General features: G+C 42.8%; 1 protein-coding gene across 2 annotated transcripts; it reads right to left on the bottom strand.

Moving 5' to 3' along the window:
- Positions 1-787: 787 nt before the first annotated feature.
- Positions 788-8,267, bottom strand: LOC143109860 (C-C chemokine receptor type 6-like). 2 transcript variants are annotated; one of them, XM_076272654.1, is made up of 3 exons: positions 7,947-8,267; positions 5,424-5,596; positions 788-4,873 (listed from the first exon to the last, which is right to left on the bottom strand). In XM_076272654.1, the coding sequence occupies exon 3, from the start codon at positions 4,857-4,859 to the stop codon at positions 3,666-3,668; it is 1,194 nt and encodes a 397-aa protein (XP_076128769.1). In that variant the 5' UTR covers positions 4,860-4,873; positions 5,424-5,596; positions 7,947-8,267; the 3' UTR covers positions 788-3,665. The 2 variants fall into 2 exon arrangements, with proteins under 2 accessions (XP_076128769.1, XP_076128770.1); XM_076272655.1 differs by having other exon boundaries at positions 5,424-5,593.
- Between the last annotated feature and the right edge of the window lie 9,758 nt (positions 8,268-18,025).

The following is an 18,025-nucleotide window of genomic DNA, read 5'->3' as shown; positions in this document are numbered from 1 at the left end:
TTTAAGACGGCTGGTGAGTGCTAGGATCAGCAAGACTTGTTGTAAGTGTTGCTATGAGAGGAGATGTTCTCTAAAGAGCTGGGTCTTCACGAGTTTTTTGAAAATGGAGAGGGATGTCCCTGCCCTTGTAGGAACTGGCAGTGTGTTCCACCAACGAGGAACAACAGATGAGAAAAGTTTGGATTGGCCTGAGCGTACCGGAGGTAGAGCTAGACGTCGTTCGTCTGAGGAGCGCATCGGTCTGGAGGTAGCGTATGTCTGTATGAAGGCATTCAAGTAGGTGGGAGCAGAACCGGAGACTACTTTGTAGGCAAGCGTTAGAGCCTTGAATTTGATGCGGGCCGCCATAGGTAGCCAATGTAGCTGGATGAGTAGCGGGGTAACATGTGCCCTCTTGGGTTGGTTGTAGACCAGGCGCGCCGCCGCGTTCTGGATCATCTGAAGTGGTTTCACTGCGCAGGCTGGGAGACCTGTCAGGAGGGCGTTGCAGTAGTCGAGTCGTGAGATGACTATTGCCTGAACCAGAAGTTGGGTGGCATCTTGAGTTAAGTAAGTCCTGATTTTCCGTATATTGTAGAGTGCGAAACGGCATGACCGGGCGACTGAGGCAACATGATCTGAGAAGTTTAGTTGGTTGTCGAGAACAACTCCTAGATTTCTTGCAGTCCTGGTAGGTGAAACAGAGAGGGAGTCAAATTTGATGTTGATGTCGTGGTGTATGGTAGGTTTAGCTGGGAGGACCAGCAGTTCAGTCTTTGAGAGGTTCAGCTGGAGGTGGTGTGCCTTCATCCATGTAGCTATGTCTGAGAGGCAATCCGAGATCCGTGCTGAAACCAAGGGGTCATCAGGTGGAAAGGACAGATAGAGCTGTGTGTCGTCTGCATAGCAGTGGTATGAGAAGCCATGCGAACGTATAATCTGTCCCAAGGAGGTGGTGTAGATAGCAAAGAGAAGGGGGCCCAGTACTGAGCCCTGGGGGACCCCTGTGGTGAGATGGTGAGGTGCAGATAGCTGACCAAGCCATGATACGTTAAACGAGCGTCCTGTGAGGTAGGATTCAAACCAGGAGAGAGCAGAACCGGAGATTCCCATGTTAGCTGACCATGGTCACTTAATCAATGGTTTTGTTTTAGATTTCTAATTCTTATTTTATAATTTTAGATAATAATCTCAGTCAAGACTAAGTAGAATATTTGGTGAGACCAATGGCAAAGACCAAGATTAGTCCGAGTGCAAATACCAGAGACCAAGACAAGTCCGAGACCATAAAAAACACTTTGAGTCAAGACTCGAAGACAAGTACTTCTAGACACGGACACAAGTACCTCAACCCTGCTGTTCTGTAATGTGATTGATTTAAGATCTATAGGCACTGTTTTAGGCTATTTTGGACTAAACATACTATGCTGGAAATTACTTTTGGAGTGTGAGTATTATAGTGTGAGTGCTATGACTGCAAGTCTGTTTTCATTTGGACGAATACTGGGGCGATTTCTCTTCAGCTGGGACACACAAAAGGTAGTTGCACAAAAATTGTTTCGTAACTATTTGAAGCAGTGGTTCTTAACTGGTCTGGCGTTGGGACCCACAATATGTTCATCAAGTCGCGACCCATATATTTTTTTAGTGTTCAAGACAACAGATATGGTGAGCTACATGCTAAGACACGCAGAGTGCCTGTAAGCCTATTTCTTTGGAACATGCTGATGTTTGGCATTACATTTGTGAAGTCATCCATGTGGCATTTTAGTTTTGATGGTTTCATGTTCTCATATGCCAGCACTGCACACCACATACTGGGGTTTTTGTCCCATTTGGTTTACTTGTGTTTACCGCTAAAATGATGTCTAACATGACCTGTCACATAAACACTGTCTAAGTGTCTATCTATGTCCATGGCAATGACTGACAGACTTTATTTGTATATGAAAATAAAGGTCCAATATCTGATAAGGTAGCATTTTAAATGAATGATTTCTTCTTTTTTAACACAAACTCTGCAACCCACCCTTGGGTCCCGACCCACCAGTTCAGAAACATTGATTTAAAGGACACTTTTGAACAGAGGTCTTCTAATTTAATATTTTTTGTTTGATGTTTTTGTTGATGTGAATTGGTCCATTGTAGTGTACTTCTAGGATTTTATGAGTTCAACATACAGTTTTGTAATTAACATGGACACACTGTTCACATCAGGAGTACTGATATTTATACTAAGGCTCTTTCTGTGTTTCTGGAAAACAGCGAGACCCCGTCTGGTTCTTAGAGTTACTGTACAAAGCTGGCTAGCTGAAGGAGACTCGGTGACTCTGAGCTGTGGGGTTAAGGAGACATCCTTAAAATGGAGGTTCCTCTGGCACAGAGTTGTTTCCTACTCAAGAAGCATTCCATATACAGGGAAGTTGCGTGTTGATTACAAGGGGCACAGTTACTCCCAAGTAGTCCCAAACTGTGCGCGCACACATATAGTTCCTTTCAGGGCCAAAATGCCTAATCCCAGGGCTGATAGCAGAGCTGTAATCCCGAGCTGTATAGAACCGTCCGTTACACTCTGACTATAGCCAATCTGTCTATCCTGTTAAAATGACAGGGGACCTACTTCATTCTAGATTGGATATGGGCCTGTAGTTGTTTAGTATGGTGGCATCCAAGTTAATTTTCTTGAAAAGGGGCTTTAAAACAGCAGGGACTTAGGAAATGTGCCAGACAGCAATGATACATTTACAATGTAAAGCAGGTCTGCTGCTGAGAGGTTAAGACCAAACTGATAAAACTAAGCCACTTGTGTAAGTTTCCAGTTGCAATCCAGTTTTCCAAAGGGCTCTTTTTACGAGTAGTAAGATGACCGAAAAGCAAGAAGTTATGCAAAATGATGTGACGGCACACCCCCTAAACGCGAACTTGTGCAAATCAAAGAATCCCCAGTTCACGGAGAGTCCTTACGACAAGGAAGTTATGTCAATTCACAAGTTACAGAGTGTCACAAGCTGTCAGCATATACAAATGTAATGCACAATAAGTCAATGTACCAACTTTGGTTTTGATACATGTAAGGGTTGCTGAGATATGAGTTCACTTCCTGTTTGCCGTCTTCACTGGCTATTTTGATTGGCTGTCATAGACAAACACTTTTGTCAATAGCTCCACAAAGTGATGCACTGGTAATGCATGGTCTGAAGATGGTCTGCACCAATTTTGGTGAAGATTATGTAAAATATGTGACCTGTGAAAACCTGTGTTTTTTTTATCAAATCCAATATGGCGAAAATTGATATCATAGATGTGAACTCGGCTTGGTTCAAAGATTCCAGGGATACCTCATTTTCAAAAATCGGAAATCGGACAAATGGATCAAAAGTGACACGCATGAACGTCCAACTTGTACCTGTTAGTGGCACTAGAGCACTTAAGCTGCCGACGTAAAGTTTAGGCGAAGTAGGACGTAACATCGGGAATCTCTGATCAATGTGATTGGTAAGGCTGGACCAATAATTTCAAAGTTAGTGCCTGATACGATGCAAGTGTTGGAAAGGAATCCCAATCATGAGTCGTCAGACTCTATTCACTGTGAATAAGTTTGGATTTTTCTAGGCTACCCTAAGTCTGCATTTCTGGCATTTTATCTGAACTAAAGTAAAAGGAAGTCCTGAGGGGACCTGTTGGGATCACATAGTGAAGGACGTGCTGTTGTCCATATTAGATCCGTTGAGTGATCTGCGCGTGGACAGACAAACTTCCGAGGTGAGACGGGAAGAGGGGCGTCGCGCATGTATGTAGTCCTTCCCCACACACCACAGGTCCCATAGAACCTTCTGGAAGTGGTTGTGGAAGCCCACACCACTGAAGGCATACAAGAAGGGGTTGAGGCAGCAAGGGAGATAGGCCACAGTCTCAGTGATGCTGAGTCCCACCATGAAGGAGATCTCTGTAGTGCACTCCCTCTCCTCACCCAGAGTGATGGTGTGTACCAGACGGGTGAGGTTGTAGGGCAGGTGGCAGAAAACAAACACCAGCACCACCGTCAGCACCACCCGCACTGCCTTGTGCCTCTGGAAATTGCGCGACTTGAGCAGCGTGAGGATGATGCAGGTGTAGCAGGAGGTCATCACCATCAGAGGCAGCAGGAACCCGATCGTCATCTGCAGGCCTGGGATCAGGACCTTCATGAGGTCTGCCGTCTCATTGCTATCAAAGTAAAGCATACACTGTCTTGTATGTACTGGATCGGTGGCTGTGTCAGGTATTGCATCAAGCATGAATGTTACATCAGAGGGCTGATGGGTTGTTGAGTACATGAATGTCGGCAGGGAGAGCAGGAGCGCCATCACCCAGGCGGTAAAGCAGATGGCATGGCTGTAGACGAGTGTGCGTGAGCGGAGGTATCTTGAGCTGCTAGTGTGGACAATGGCGAGGTAACGGTCGCCGCTGATGCAGGCCAGCAGAAGCACACCACTGTGCAGGTTGAGACTGTAGGCACCTCTCAGGACCTTGCAGGCCCCATCCCCCATCACCCAGTCATGCTGCTCGTTGTAGATTATGAAGGGCAACACCACCATGAAGAAACCATCTGCCACCGCCACATTGAGGAGGTACACATCCGTCATGGACTTGGTCTTCTTGTAGAAGGCATACGTGACGATGACCAGTAGGTTGCCCAGCAACCCCAGCACAGCAATGATGGAATGGACGTACAGGCTGAGGTGATGGTACACTTTGTTGAACGTGTCTGTCGTACACACCCCAAAATCTAGGCTGTATTCATCATAATAGTCATAAAATAAAGTATAATTCATTTCAGATGAGCTGTTGTCATGATAATTATATGCCATGTAATCAGGATCTTCAGTGGGAATGGCCATTTTCAGCAGTCACCCTACAGAGGAAATAAAGTGTGAGTTTCGCAATTAGTGACATAGCTGCAAAATGTGTGGCTAATAACAATCCTTTTCTATCTTATATCAATCCACCTAACATAGCCCCAACATAACCATACACATCTTCCCATATACATCTTTCCCCTCACAATGTTGCCCCCTCCCATATTATTAAGAATACTTTTGATACAGTTGGCCCCAGCATTCAAACAATCATTAAGCTTCAAACAATCATTAAGCTTCTGCCACCGTCCCTTCATGTTTTAAGCATGTGCTTGTCCCCTCTCCTTAAAAAACCTAACCTGGATGTCTTAAAAACTGCATCTACTACACTGTATCGCCCCATTTCTTTCAAAAGTGATGGAAAAGGTTGTCTTGTCACAACTGCAACCTTTTTTAGACTTAAATTAATTATTGGAACTTTTTCAGTCAGGTTTCAAAGATCATTTTTCATTACTCAAACTAGACTCAGGTGACAATGCTATCCTGGTTTTATTGGACCTTAGTGCTGCCTTTGATACTGTAGACCATAACACTCTTCTGACCCACCTTGAACAGTGGGCTGGCATCAAAGGTACAGCCCTTCAATGGTTCAGCTCTTATTTGAAGCATAGGACTTTTTCAGTATCTGTCAGTTCTTCTCATCCACTGCTCCTGTCTCCTATGGGGTCCCCCAAGGGTCCATCCTTGGACCAGTCCTCTTCTGTCTGTATATGCTCCTGCTAGGTAACATTATCAGGAAACACAACATCTCATTAAACTTGCAGACGACTCACAACTGTATATCCCACTGAATTCTAGGGACTCTCTACAGTCTCTCATGGATTGTCTAGAGGATATTAAAGGCTGGGTGGCAAATAACTTCCTCCAGTTAAACAGCAACAAAACAGAAGTTGTGATCTTTGGGCCTACCCAATCAAGACACACTCTTGTCAGCAAGTTAGATCATCTTGCCTCATATGTCAAGTCCCATGCTAGAGACCTAGGTGTTATGCTTGATTCAGACCTTTGTTTTGACAAGCAAATCTGTCTGTTGTCAGTAATTGTCAGTTAGTTTGTCAGTCAGTTTGTCAGTCAGTTTGTCAAGTAATTGCCAAAATTAAACCTTTCCTGCCTTTATGATCTTGAAAAAGGCTTCCACGCCTTCATTAGCCTTCATTACATCACAGCTGGACTATTGCAACAGTCTATACCTAGGCTTCCCCCAGTCCCTACTAAATCGTCTTCAGATGGTCCAAAATTAGAGGTGGGTCGGTCGCGAACGAACTAGTTCGTTCGAACGGGTCTTTAAAATGAACAACCTGAACTGGCTCGCCTTTCCAGTTTTTGTTCGTTCTTTCGTTCATCGCTGAATCACACTGACCTAGTGCTGCTGTGAATGCCTATGGCCCAGCTTCCTAAGGCGAGAGCCAAACCAATCGTCTGCTGTTGTCTTTATTGTTTCTAAAACGTTCTCATCAAATTAGCCAATGAGGGGCATGAAAGAATAGCAACCGTTTCCATGAAAAAAAAAACAAATGGGCTAGTGAGACCTGAGTGAGAGTAGTGGGAGAGCATACAGTACAATAAAAAAATAACGATAATGGTTTACATTAACAATTCCATTTTGCATTTCAATATTGGCATTTACATTTAAATATCTGTCTAATGGTAAATGCATGCTGTCTTTGTATTTTCTGTGTCATGTCAGGTTAATAAATGTCTCTTCAATCTGTCTCGTTCGTTCGTTCATTCTCACGCCAAGACCCCCCACTTGTTTCACTTCGGTCTGTCGTTCTTGTTAAGTCAGTCACTCGTTCTTGGCTAGAAGCAGAGTGATTATGGCTCTGTAGCCTAGGCAAAATGGGGACTTGAAACCTTTTCATCAATATAATATTTCTGCCAAGCCTTTTTGTTGTTTTGTTGTCATGTTTGTCGGCATAGGCTGGGTCTTTGTTCCTTTATGAATGAACACATTTTAGCTGATCTAGCCGTAGTCTACTCTATTTACCTTAAATATGTCAATTTAATGTCAAGGTGAATGAACACATTAGCTACTGCTGTTTTGTCTAAAAGTACACATAATCATGAAGTTGCAGCTATATATTTGCCGCTACAATTACAGTGTTGTGTTGACCAGCAAGCTCTCCAAACTCTCCGTTGGCTTGTGAGCTCGAAAAATTAAACTTCTATCACGCCAATCAAAGTTGCAACGGTTTGGCTTGAATTCCCTGCTACTTGAAAACAAAGAAGATGGATGTTGCTGTTGGCCAACAGTGTGACACGAGTTAAGCTTGTTTTAAGTTGGCAAAAGTTTGAACTAGCCAACTAGCTCCGCTAGTGGGAAAACGCATGGGACTCAGCGCTGTGCGTGCAGAGGGAATTTGAAAGAAAACCGATTATCCCGCCCCTCTGGCTCATCAGGCTACCGAAAATCCTGCCCTCCTCATTTTGTGCAGCTACTGTACATGTTGCTGGCGTTTTTAGGGAAAAGGTGGAAGCTAAAATAGTTTTTATATCGACTTAAAAACCAAGCATAGTGGCACACAGCTCATTGTCATTCATACACAATAATTACTAACTATTTCAAACACTCATTCAGCAGTCACACAGACGTGGGACAGGCATGATGGGTTTCGGGATTATTTCCTGAGGTCAGACAGTAATTTTGTAGCATTTAGATTTACAAAAAGTTTTCATTGAGAAATCACATTGCCAGAGATAATATGAAAACCTTTTTGTAAATGAAAGGTTTTTGAGTCAAAGATGGAACACACACACACACACGGTATGAAAGGCTCCCCAGCACATACAGTACAAGAGTAAACTTGAACAAACAACCCAAATAAACAAGCACACCAGGGGCAATGTAAATCAAGGGTAAACAAACTGCAGCTTTGACATTAGAGAGTTTTAAGAGTGCATTTATTAATTTCTAACTAGTGCTTCCTTTTAGCTCAGCGGCTCAACAATTTGGTTATCTGTCCTCTTCCAGGAACACAACTATGCTATGGGAACTCTGATGTTCTGTGTTCTCATCAGAACCAGGGTTCTAAGTGTTTGCCTAAGAATGAATGAGTTTTGTTGACTCACCTGCGCACACACACACAATCCAACAGAGACTACAGAGAGACCTCCACTGCCGGGTGATCACAGAGGGACTGGTGCACAAAGACTGGCAGCCTGTGATGTTTGCACAGGAATCAGGCGATGCAACACACACATACACACACATTTTGGCTATAGAGATGTAAGTTTAAAGCTCGAGGAGGAAAATGTCAAAGCAAAATCAAAAAGCATATACTGTAAGTGAAGCAAAAAAAAAATCCAGCCAGATCAGATGATCTGTATGATCCTTTCAATAAGACAGAGATAAGCCCCACTGAACCACTGGGGGCAAACAAGTCACCTTTGATTATGCATTACAAACATCTCCAAAGCCACTGAATAGCACTAATTTCACAAACGGATAAAGATCTAAGTCTAAGCATAAAGCAATCATGTGACAATGGTATGAAATGACAGAAGTGAAAGAAGGAATGAGGAACATACATGCAGAAAAAGATAAAGTAAAAAAAAGGATCAACTTTCGATTACTGGAACACAGTCAACAGTAAGTCAGCCAATATGTAACACATGTAAAAATGTATTCTAATATTTAGCATACTGAAGAGTTCTCAATCAAGGTGGTACATTGTGTTTAAATCTGTTATCCTAACGAAAGGCTCTTATACAATAAAATAATTATCACGACTAATAGTATCAGGGGGGCTTTGTTGTTATCTGTGATAAACACCAATGCTACAATAACTTAAAGGTATTTACTGTATTTATTATGTGTTTACAGCATTAAACAGTGTGATTCTTTGAGTGATTGAAAAGTCATAATTTGTGTTTAAAAAGGGGAGGGAAGGCTACAAGTGTACTTTAAAGCAGGGTTTCCTAAACTTTTCCATGACAAGGCCCCCCATATACAGTACCATCAGGTTTGAGCCATGGCCCCCCATTTGCAAGATTTGTTATTACAGCGACAATAGGCTACTATGACAAAATTAAGCAATAAATAAATAAACCATCTAAATAAAAATGAACACACTAAAACATGTAGTGCTATTTTATAACAATATCCATAATAATTTTGATATATTTAATTTTTTATAGTTATTTTTTATATTTATTTCGTTTTATTTTCCCCTCCAACTTGCTGTGCCCCCCCTGAGGGTCCTGGCTGAAGCATTGAGAACTTTGTAAGTGTACAGACAGTTTATTAAAAAGATAGTTTAGAAACAGTAGGCCTACTGTTCACGTATACTGTACAAGCGGGCGCCATCTTGGGAAAAGTCACGTGACAGTTCAGCTCGCGTTGCTCCAGTCCAACGTCATGCAACGTGAGCTGAATTGTCACGTGACTGTTTTTGAACTGTCAAGATGGCGCCAGAGTTTGTATCAAAGGTCAATACATTTGAATACATTTGCTACACATCATAATTAAATCCATAGTCAAGGTAAATAGTTTTAAAGCGCTATGGGCTGGTCAACAAGTTGTTTGCAGTTGTTGCAATTTCATTAAGAAATAACAGTCATAATCTACAAAGAGCAATACAATATCCCTTTTCAGACAACCTGGATAATATAACCTCTATATAATGTTTGGACAAAGGAAAAGATACTCTTCAGGTATACTCCAGGTATCCCTTCTTGCCCCAGCTTTTACAAAAAAAAAATCTAAAGAACTAAAATGGCTCTCAGATAAAGATGATATTGTCTGGTGTTGTCTGTGTGTGGGACAAGAAGAGGTATATAAGCGAAGCTCTTCACCAACTAGAAAATGCAGTACTACTCCAAGCCTTCATCCAATCCAGTCGATACAATGAAAAGAGAGTGAAAAAGTCCTATGTACCACTCTGCAGTAAGAACATGTTATCCTGTTCCCCCAAAGTTCATGCCCTCACTTGTATGTAGGGACTTGCCCATTATGACATCTCTCTGTTTGCATGCACACCAAGCATTATTCGCACGCACACCCATAGATATATACACTAGATGTCGCCTTGACTACTGCTGTTCATTGGAACGAATGCGTCAATCGAGACGCCATCTTGATTCAGTGATCCACTCCTCTATAATACATTAGCGTCAATCTGGGCAATGATCTAGCGAAAATAAAATCACCATAAATCGTCAAAATCTCAAGCAATTATCTAGTTTTTTGGGTTGTTCCAACTGACAGGCATGTATTTATGGTTGAGTCTAGAGAAAACTAAGCTTAAGACGATAATAAAGATACATTTTACCCGTCTAGCCCCATAGACTCCCATTCATTCTGCACTAGCTAGCGGCGGCCTCTAGAGGAACAATGAGTAAACTGCAACCAGGTTCGATACAATGAAAGTAAACAGGCTCTTCATAGACAGGCTCTGGTTGAGGCCACATACCCCTCGTCTCGTTTACTCATGTAAGTTGTAATCTCACCAGAAGTTGCTGTAGATCTGTAGAACATTTACCTCTGCTACTACATAGGCTACGCCAGTCGTTACTTTTATAATCATGGGTCAGTGCCATGGGCAAACGAGATGTAGCTGAATTCATAAATGACAAAGCCATAAGAAAGGTGATTGTTTTACGTTTCAACAACAAAGAAGCCGATCTGCCATCATTGTGAGAAGTTCCCAAATTTGTCGATAATCGCTAAAAAGGTTTTCTATCGCTGGGGGTGGCCAAACGTCGCTAAATAGGTAACACTGACAATACAGGAGAACTAGTTTAGCGCTTCAGATCCCTGTACAAAGATGGCGGCGGTGTTGACGCATGCTGAGAAGCAGAAGGCGACATCTAGTGTATATATCTATGACGCACACCCAGCATTACCTGATGTTACCAAGTATTACCTGATACTGTTGAACAAGTAGACCAACACATAAGAGCAACAAAAAGCACTTAAGGAAGCGTCCCCATAACAAAGAAGCACTTAAGGATGCCTCTCTGACAAATGACAAACTATTGTGGTGGAAGAGTGTACTTTGAGAGTTCATTAAGATAACATTAAGTATCTTAATGATTAACTAGAAAAGCATTTCCTGAAGGAAATATAGTGCATGAAAATGCAAAATTATGATGAGTTCATATGGTTAAATTATTTGCTTGGTAGATAAGGTTTACTATAGTTGGAATGACTAAACAGTTAAATAGGTTGATAATTGAAATGGTTAAATTATTTAGGCAGATAGTTGACGATAACTAACAGTTGGAATGGCTCCAATGTTTGCTAGCAGTTATGCTAACTATGTTAACAAAGATAATAATGTTAACCAAGCAACCATGCTAACTAGCATGCTAACAATGTTAAAATGTTAACTATGCTAACAATATTACTTAGCTAACCTAGCTAATCATTGTTATTAGTTATGATAACTATGCTAATTAGCATGCTAACATGCTAATTATGTTAACCATGTGACTTAGCTAACTTCGCTAAACATTTTTAACAGTTATGCTAACTATGCTAGCATGCTAACTATGCTAACCATGTGACTTAGCTAACTTAGCTAATCATGCTAGCATGCTAACTATGCTAACCATGTGACTTAGCTAACTTAGCTAATCATTTTTAGCAGTTTTGCTAAAAATGCTAACTAGCATGCTAACATGTTAGTATGCTAACATGCTAACTATGTTAACCCTGCTAACTAGCTAAAGTGGGTAGGAGTCATAGTTGATGACAAGTAACAGTTACAATGGCTGAACAGTTAAAAAGTTCAGTAGTTTAAAGGGTTAAATTGTTTAACAGTGAAATATTGTAGTGAGGACTTTTATTTTGAAACAGTTTTTGGCAGAGGAAGCAGTTGAACAGGATGTGTAGTCTTAAAGGAACACGCCACCCAAAATCAGTAGTGATATATGTTCTTACCGTAACTTTCACGAGTTGAGTCGTACCTCTCCCGCGTCGGTAGGTGCACTCAAACGCTCTGTCGCGTGGCGCGAATGTGTTAGCATGTTGCTATGCTAGCGGGCTCTGCCGTGGCCGTAGAGAGAGGCACATAGCAGTATTCAAACACCTCCACGTTTTACCTACTTAAATACAGTTGCACGAGTAGTTGATGAAAAATGTTAGGGCACACAACATGAAACGTGACGATTTTCCAAGCGAATAAACATGAGAACTACAATGTGTGGCGCAATAGCACTTGGGAGTACTTTGACCTAGCGTGGTAATATTATTAACACCTAATTGTAGATCCTATCCACCACAGAGTTTAGAATCCATGCTGGATCGACCCTCAGCCTCTCCCTCCCCTCTGAGCGAGAGGCACACACATGCGCTGATGGGCTATTATTTCAACCATAACTGCATAGCAAAACTTATCATCCATCAGCCATCCATCAGCACCAAAGTTTGTTGACCAATTTTCAAAACTACACCTGCCCACCATCCGCTGGTTGTTTTAATGTAGGCTATATGGGTGCAGCGCTGCTGACGTGAGGCTAGAAAGCCCTTGCCTGTTCTAGAAAGACTGATCTAATGCAGCAAATATATTAAAAGGCAAAAGTCGTACATTGGCTAGGCCTATCCCCAGAATATCAGCAGCAAACTCAGTCTCTGTCGCGCAAAACAGTCTCCAAATAAAACGCACATCGGCCTGTTGCCTATTCTGCCAGCTTGTGACAATATATCGTCCAAAATGCTTGATTGCATTGCATTCTCCACATTTTTAGCTACATTTTCATGTACCACATCAGCATTTTTGTTCAGTGAATCTTTTGTAAATTGCTTTACAATTACCGTCGGGCCCTTGTCAGCAGACTTCGGCTTGCCTCTTGCCATATTCACTCCTTGTCTTCCGATGTCATTTCTGAGTCATCTACAGATGTTCACCTCCCTAAATAGAACCAACTTCAACCTGTGTTATATCCTAGATGAGACTGCCTGGGTTATTTTGTTTAGATATTAGCCTATATATAAAACACATAATTGTAGCCTACCATTCAGGGAATAGGCATTTAAAAGAGAGACAGAGAGTGATATGACTAAGAAATGACATCGGGCGATGGCAGTGCGAGATGTTCAGAACGTAAGAGCTAAAACTTCTACAAACTCACTAACATCCACAGCGGAAAAAGAAGGTAAGAAAAATAGTCGGAAAACTTAGATGTGTAAGGCAAGCAAGCAAGTTTGGCGGTTGTTACTAAAAAATATAGGAAAATAATAGGAAAAATAGGAAGAAGAAATCACGAGCCCGACTAGCATTCTATAAAGACCCATTTAAGTTTGTTAAGTCTTTATTCGTAATGCAGAAGAGTGGTAGTCTTTTGGAACCTAAGCAGAAGCTTGAGGAGTATTTAGAGGGAGTGCACAAAGATAGGGAGAGGTTCAGGGAGATGGTACTTCCTGCTGATATCCCACCTATTGGTGAATTAAGTAGCCAATGCGACGATAGTCCACCAAGGTGGAAAGAGGTACAAGAAGTAATAAAACGTGCAAGGGCCTCTTCAGCCCCGGGACCTAATGGAGTGCCCTACCGGTTGTATAAGAGTGCACCAGATGTTTTAAGATTTTTATGGCAATTAATGAAGATAGTTTGGAAAAAGCAGAGTATTCCCAAGGCTTGGCGGAGGGCTGGGGGAATATTTATTCCCAAAGAAAAGGACGCAGTGGAGATTAATCAATTTAGGCCAATTAGTCTACTGAATGTTGAAGGGAAGGTTTTCTTTAGTGTGGTGGCACGGAGACTGACAAATTACCTAGAAAGGAATAAACTAATTGATACCACGGTGCAAAAAGCTGGAATTCCTGGCTTCTCCGGGTGCTTAGAGCATACCAGCATGATTTGGCACCAAATTCAATTAGCAAAGCGTGAGAAGAGAGACCTGCACGTTGTGTTCTTGGATTTGGCTAATGCTTTTGGGTCTGTGCCGCATAGTCTGTTGTGGGAGGCCTTTGATTATTTCAGAATCCCAGGTAGCATTAAAAGCCTAGTAAAAGCATACTTTCTGGATATTCAATTATGTTTTACTACAGCTGATTACACCACAGGTTGGCAACAACTTGAGATAGGAATCATGGCCGGATGTACCATCTCCCCACTTGCTTTTACAATGGCAATGGAGGTCATTATTAGGGCCTCAAAATGGGTAGTGGGCGGGGAGAAGTTGCAGGGAGGGCCACGCCTCCCCCCGATTCGGGCTTTCATGGACGACATGACAACCTTGACGACAACCGTTCCATGCACCAACAGGTTGCTGGGTAAGTTAAATAGTAATCTGCAATGGGCCAGAATGAAGGTGAAACCAAGTAAGTCTAGGAGTCTCTCAATTATTAAAGGGAAGGTAACAGATAAGAAGTTTGCTATAAATAAGGAGGTGATTCCCACAGTTCTGGAGAAACCAGTGAAGAGCCTGGGAAGGTGGTATGATGCAAGCCTTAGTGATAAATCACAGGTTGAAGACTTGAGACAGGTCACTAGGCAAGGTATTGCAAAAATTGACAAGTCGGGGCTGCCAGGTAAGCTCAAGCTGTGGTGTTTGCAGTTTGGTTTGTTGCCTCGGCTAATGTGGCCATTGACAGTTTATGAAGTTCCTCTGTCAAAGGTAGAGAGGTTGGAAAAAATGATCAACTCCTTTGTCAGAAAATGGCTCGGAGTCCCACGCTGCTTAAGCAGTGTAGCCTTGTATGGGAAGGGTATTGTAGAGTTGCCAATATCTAGTCTGACAGAGGAATTTAAGTGTGCTAAGGCTAGATTGGAATTGACTCTTACTCAGTCCAAGGACCCAGTGGTGAGGAAAGTTGCACCCTCAGTTAATGCAGGGAGGAAGTGGAACCCAGAGCAGGCAGTTAAGCAAGCTCAATCAGCATTGAAGCATAGAGATATAATGGGCCATGTGCAGCACGGGCGGGGGGGTCTAGGGGTGGGTGCAAGTAAACCCTTGTGGAGTAAGGCTTCTGCAGGAGAAAAGAGGAAAATGGTAGTGGAGGAAATGCATAGACAGGAGGAGGCTGTAAGATGTACTAAGGCAGTGTCGCAGGCAAAACAAGGGCAGTGGGTGAACTGGGAAGGGGTGGAAAAAAGACAGATTAAATGGAAAGATCTATGGGGCATGGAAGCTAGTAAGATCAGATTTATGTTAGGTGCTACATATGATGTGCTCCCATCTCCCAAGAATTTAAGTCAATGGTTTGGTGAGGATGATAAATGCATACTTTGCTCGTGTGTGGGCAGTCTCCACCATATCCTATCAGGATGCAAGGTAAGTCTCACCCAGGGGCGGTATACGTGGCGTCATAACCAGGTATTGAAATGTGTGGCAGCGGCAATAGAGGATAAAAGAAGAGAAGTCAATTCATTAGCAGCTAGTAAAGGGGTAAGGCAAATTAACTTTGTACGTCAGGGGGATAAACCTTGTTCCGCGAAGGCCAGGTGTAAAACCGGCCAGTTGAAAAATGGGGCGGGCTGGGAAATGAAGGTTGATCTTGGCCAGCAGATGGCGGTACCTCCACATATAGTGAGTACTAAGCTACGTCCTGACGTAATTCTATGGTCGGATTCAGAGAAGATAGTTTACTTCATTGAACTCACTGTTCTTTGGGAAGACAGAGTGGAAGTGGCCAATGAGCTGAAGAGAGCTAAATATACTGAAATAGCAGAGGAGGCAGCTAAGCGAGGTTGGAGTGCACGATTAAGGCCTATTGAAATCGGTGCACGTGGGTTTGTGGCCAGATCTGCTATTGGCTTGCTGTCTGAATTGGGCATTTGTGGTCGAAGTCTAAGGCAGGTGGTTAGTAACATGTCCTTAGCAGCAGAACGGGCAAGCGAATGGTTGTGGGTAAGGAGAAGTTACCCTTCCTGGGGCGCAAGCTAAGGTAAGCTAACTGGCCCATTTGTTTTGGTCGTGGGTAAGGAGAAGTTACCCTTCCTGGGGCGCAAGCTAAGGTAAGCTAACTGGCTCATTTGTTTTGGTGGTGGGTAAGGAGAAGTTACCCTTCCTGGGGCGCAAGCTAAGGTAAGCTAACTGGCTCATTTGTTTTGGTGGTGGGTAAGGAGAAGTTACCCTTCCTGGGGCGCAAGCTAAGGTAAGCTAACTGGCTCATTTGTTTTGTGTTTGTGATGGACTGTGCCTAGGTTGATGGTACTTGGCTAAGGTTCTTTATGGTTTATGGTTCAGTCCACATCAACGGGACGGACCGACCTAGCCAACTTAAACCATGCCTAGGTTGGTTAAGGGTATTTGGATGCTTGTTGTGGTAATATGGGGCAGCATGGGGCGTAAGCTAACTGCTAACTGCTGGCTAATTTGTTTTGTGTTTGGGATGGGGCCTAAGATAATGGGCTAAGCTAACTGGCTAATTTGTTTTGTGTTTGTGATGGGCTGTGCCTAGGGTGATGGTACTTGGCTAAGGTTCTTTATGGTTTATGGTTCAGTCCACATCAACGGGACGGACCGACCTAGCCAACTTAGACCATGCCTGGGCTGGTTAAGAGTATTTTGAGTATTGGATATTTCAATGTGGTAATATGGTGGTAGCATGGAGGGGAGTGTCTCCAGGACGCTGGTTTCACTGTTAAGCCTTCATGAGGTGTCGTGGGCCTAACTTAACGAAACATCGGTGAATGAGGGTGCCCACTTGATAACCCCAATGACATGCCGCATACTATATAGGCTACTGCTGTTGGATAGGCCATTTGCATTGTGCTTGTGACCATTTGTTGGCGGATTTGTGGGTAGTGTGCTTTTTAAAGTTAAACTTGAGCAGGGGCTTCTGAATGTGTTTTTACCTTGGATTTTGGCACAAGGGATTTTAACATCTAATCCTGTGTATTAATGTAAAAAAGTGAACATGCACGTTGCATTGTTGTGCGGTGGACTTTCAGAATGAATGGAGTCGGAGTTTCTTTAATATCGAGGCGTCATATTTGTCCGATGGCCTGCTATAAAATGAATTGCGATGTCTGTCTGAAAAAGACGCGCTCGTGCAGTCAAAATGAATGGGAGTCTTCAGAACAGGCTTGTCAGTCAACCTGACATAACAGTGTGTAAAGTAGCCTATAATGTGAATGACTTGTTATTTTATCAAGGATTTCTTTCTTTTTGCAAAAAATAAAGTACAATAGGCATTAATTAGTAGGCCAGGAGCATGCTGAAATTATGTGGCAAATTGCGTTTTTTATCACAATGATAAAATTGTAAAAGGACGTGACCGAAGCTGAGGCAAGCCAAGCAATAGGCCTATAGGCCCGACGGTAATTGTAAAGCAATTTACAAAAGATTCACTGAACAAAAATGCTGATGTGGTACATGAAAATGTAGCTAAAAATGTGGAGAATGCAATGCAATCAAGCATTTTGGACGATATATTGTCACAAGCTGGCAGAATAGGCAACAGGCCGATGTGCGTTTTATTTGGAGACTGTTTTGCGCGACAGGGACTGAGTTTGCTGCTGATATTCTGGGGATAGGCCTAGCCAATGTACGACTTTTGCCTTTTAATATATTTGCTGCATTAGATCAGTCTTTCTACAGGCAAGGGCTTTCTAGCCTCACGTCAGCAGCGCTGCATCACCCATATAGCTTACATTAAAACAACCAGCGGATGGTGGGCAGGTAGTTTTGAAAATTGGTCAACAAACTTTGGTGCTGATGGATGGCTGATGGATGATAAGTTTTGCTATGCAGTTATGGTTGAAATAATAGCCCATCAGCGCATCTCTAGTGTGTGTGCCTCTCGCTCAGAGGGGAGGGAGAGGCTGAGGGTCAATCCAGCATGGATTCTAAACTCTGTGGTGGATAGGATCTACAATTAGGTGTTAATAATATTACCACGCTAGGTCAAAGTACTCCCAAGTGCTATTGCGCCACACATTGTAGTTCTCATGTTTATTCGCTTGGAAAATTGTCACGTTTCATGTTGTGTGCCCTAACATTTTTCATCAACTACTCGTGCAACTGTATTTAAGTAGGTAAAACGTGGAGGTGTTTGAATACTGCTATGTGCCTCTCTCTACGGCCACGGCAGAGCCCGCTAGCATAGCAACATGCTAACACATTCGCGCCGTGCGACAGAGCGTTTGAGTGCACCTACCGACGCGGAAGAGGTACGACTCAACTCGTGAAAGTTACGGTAAGAACATATATCACTACTGATTTTGGGTGGCGTGTTCCTTTAATAGGGCCAGTTTGTA

Source organism: Alosa pseudoharengus, unplaced genomic scaffold (genome assembly GCF_046254945.1).
Source record: "Alosa pseudoharengus isolate Yale_2024_CS ecotype anadromous, Long Island Sound unplaced genomic scaffold, YU_APseudo_1.1 YU_APseudo_1.1_scf_7, whole genome shotgun sequence".
Taxonomy (NCBI): domain Eukaryota; kingdom Metazoa; phylum Chordata; class Actinopteri; order Clupeiformes; family Clupeidae; genus Alosa; species Alosa pseudoharengus.
The sequence above is the reverse complement of the archived record's forward strand: the minus strand, read 5'-3'. Positions and strand labels throughout refer to the sequence as shown.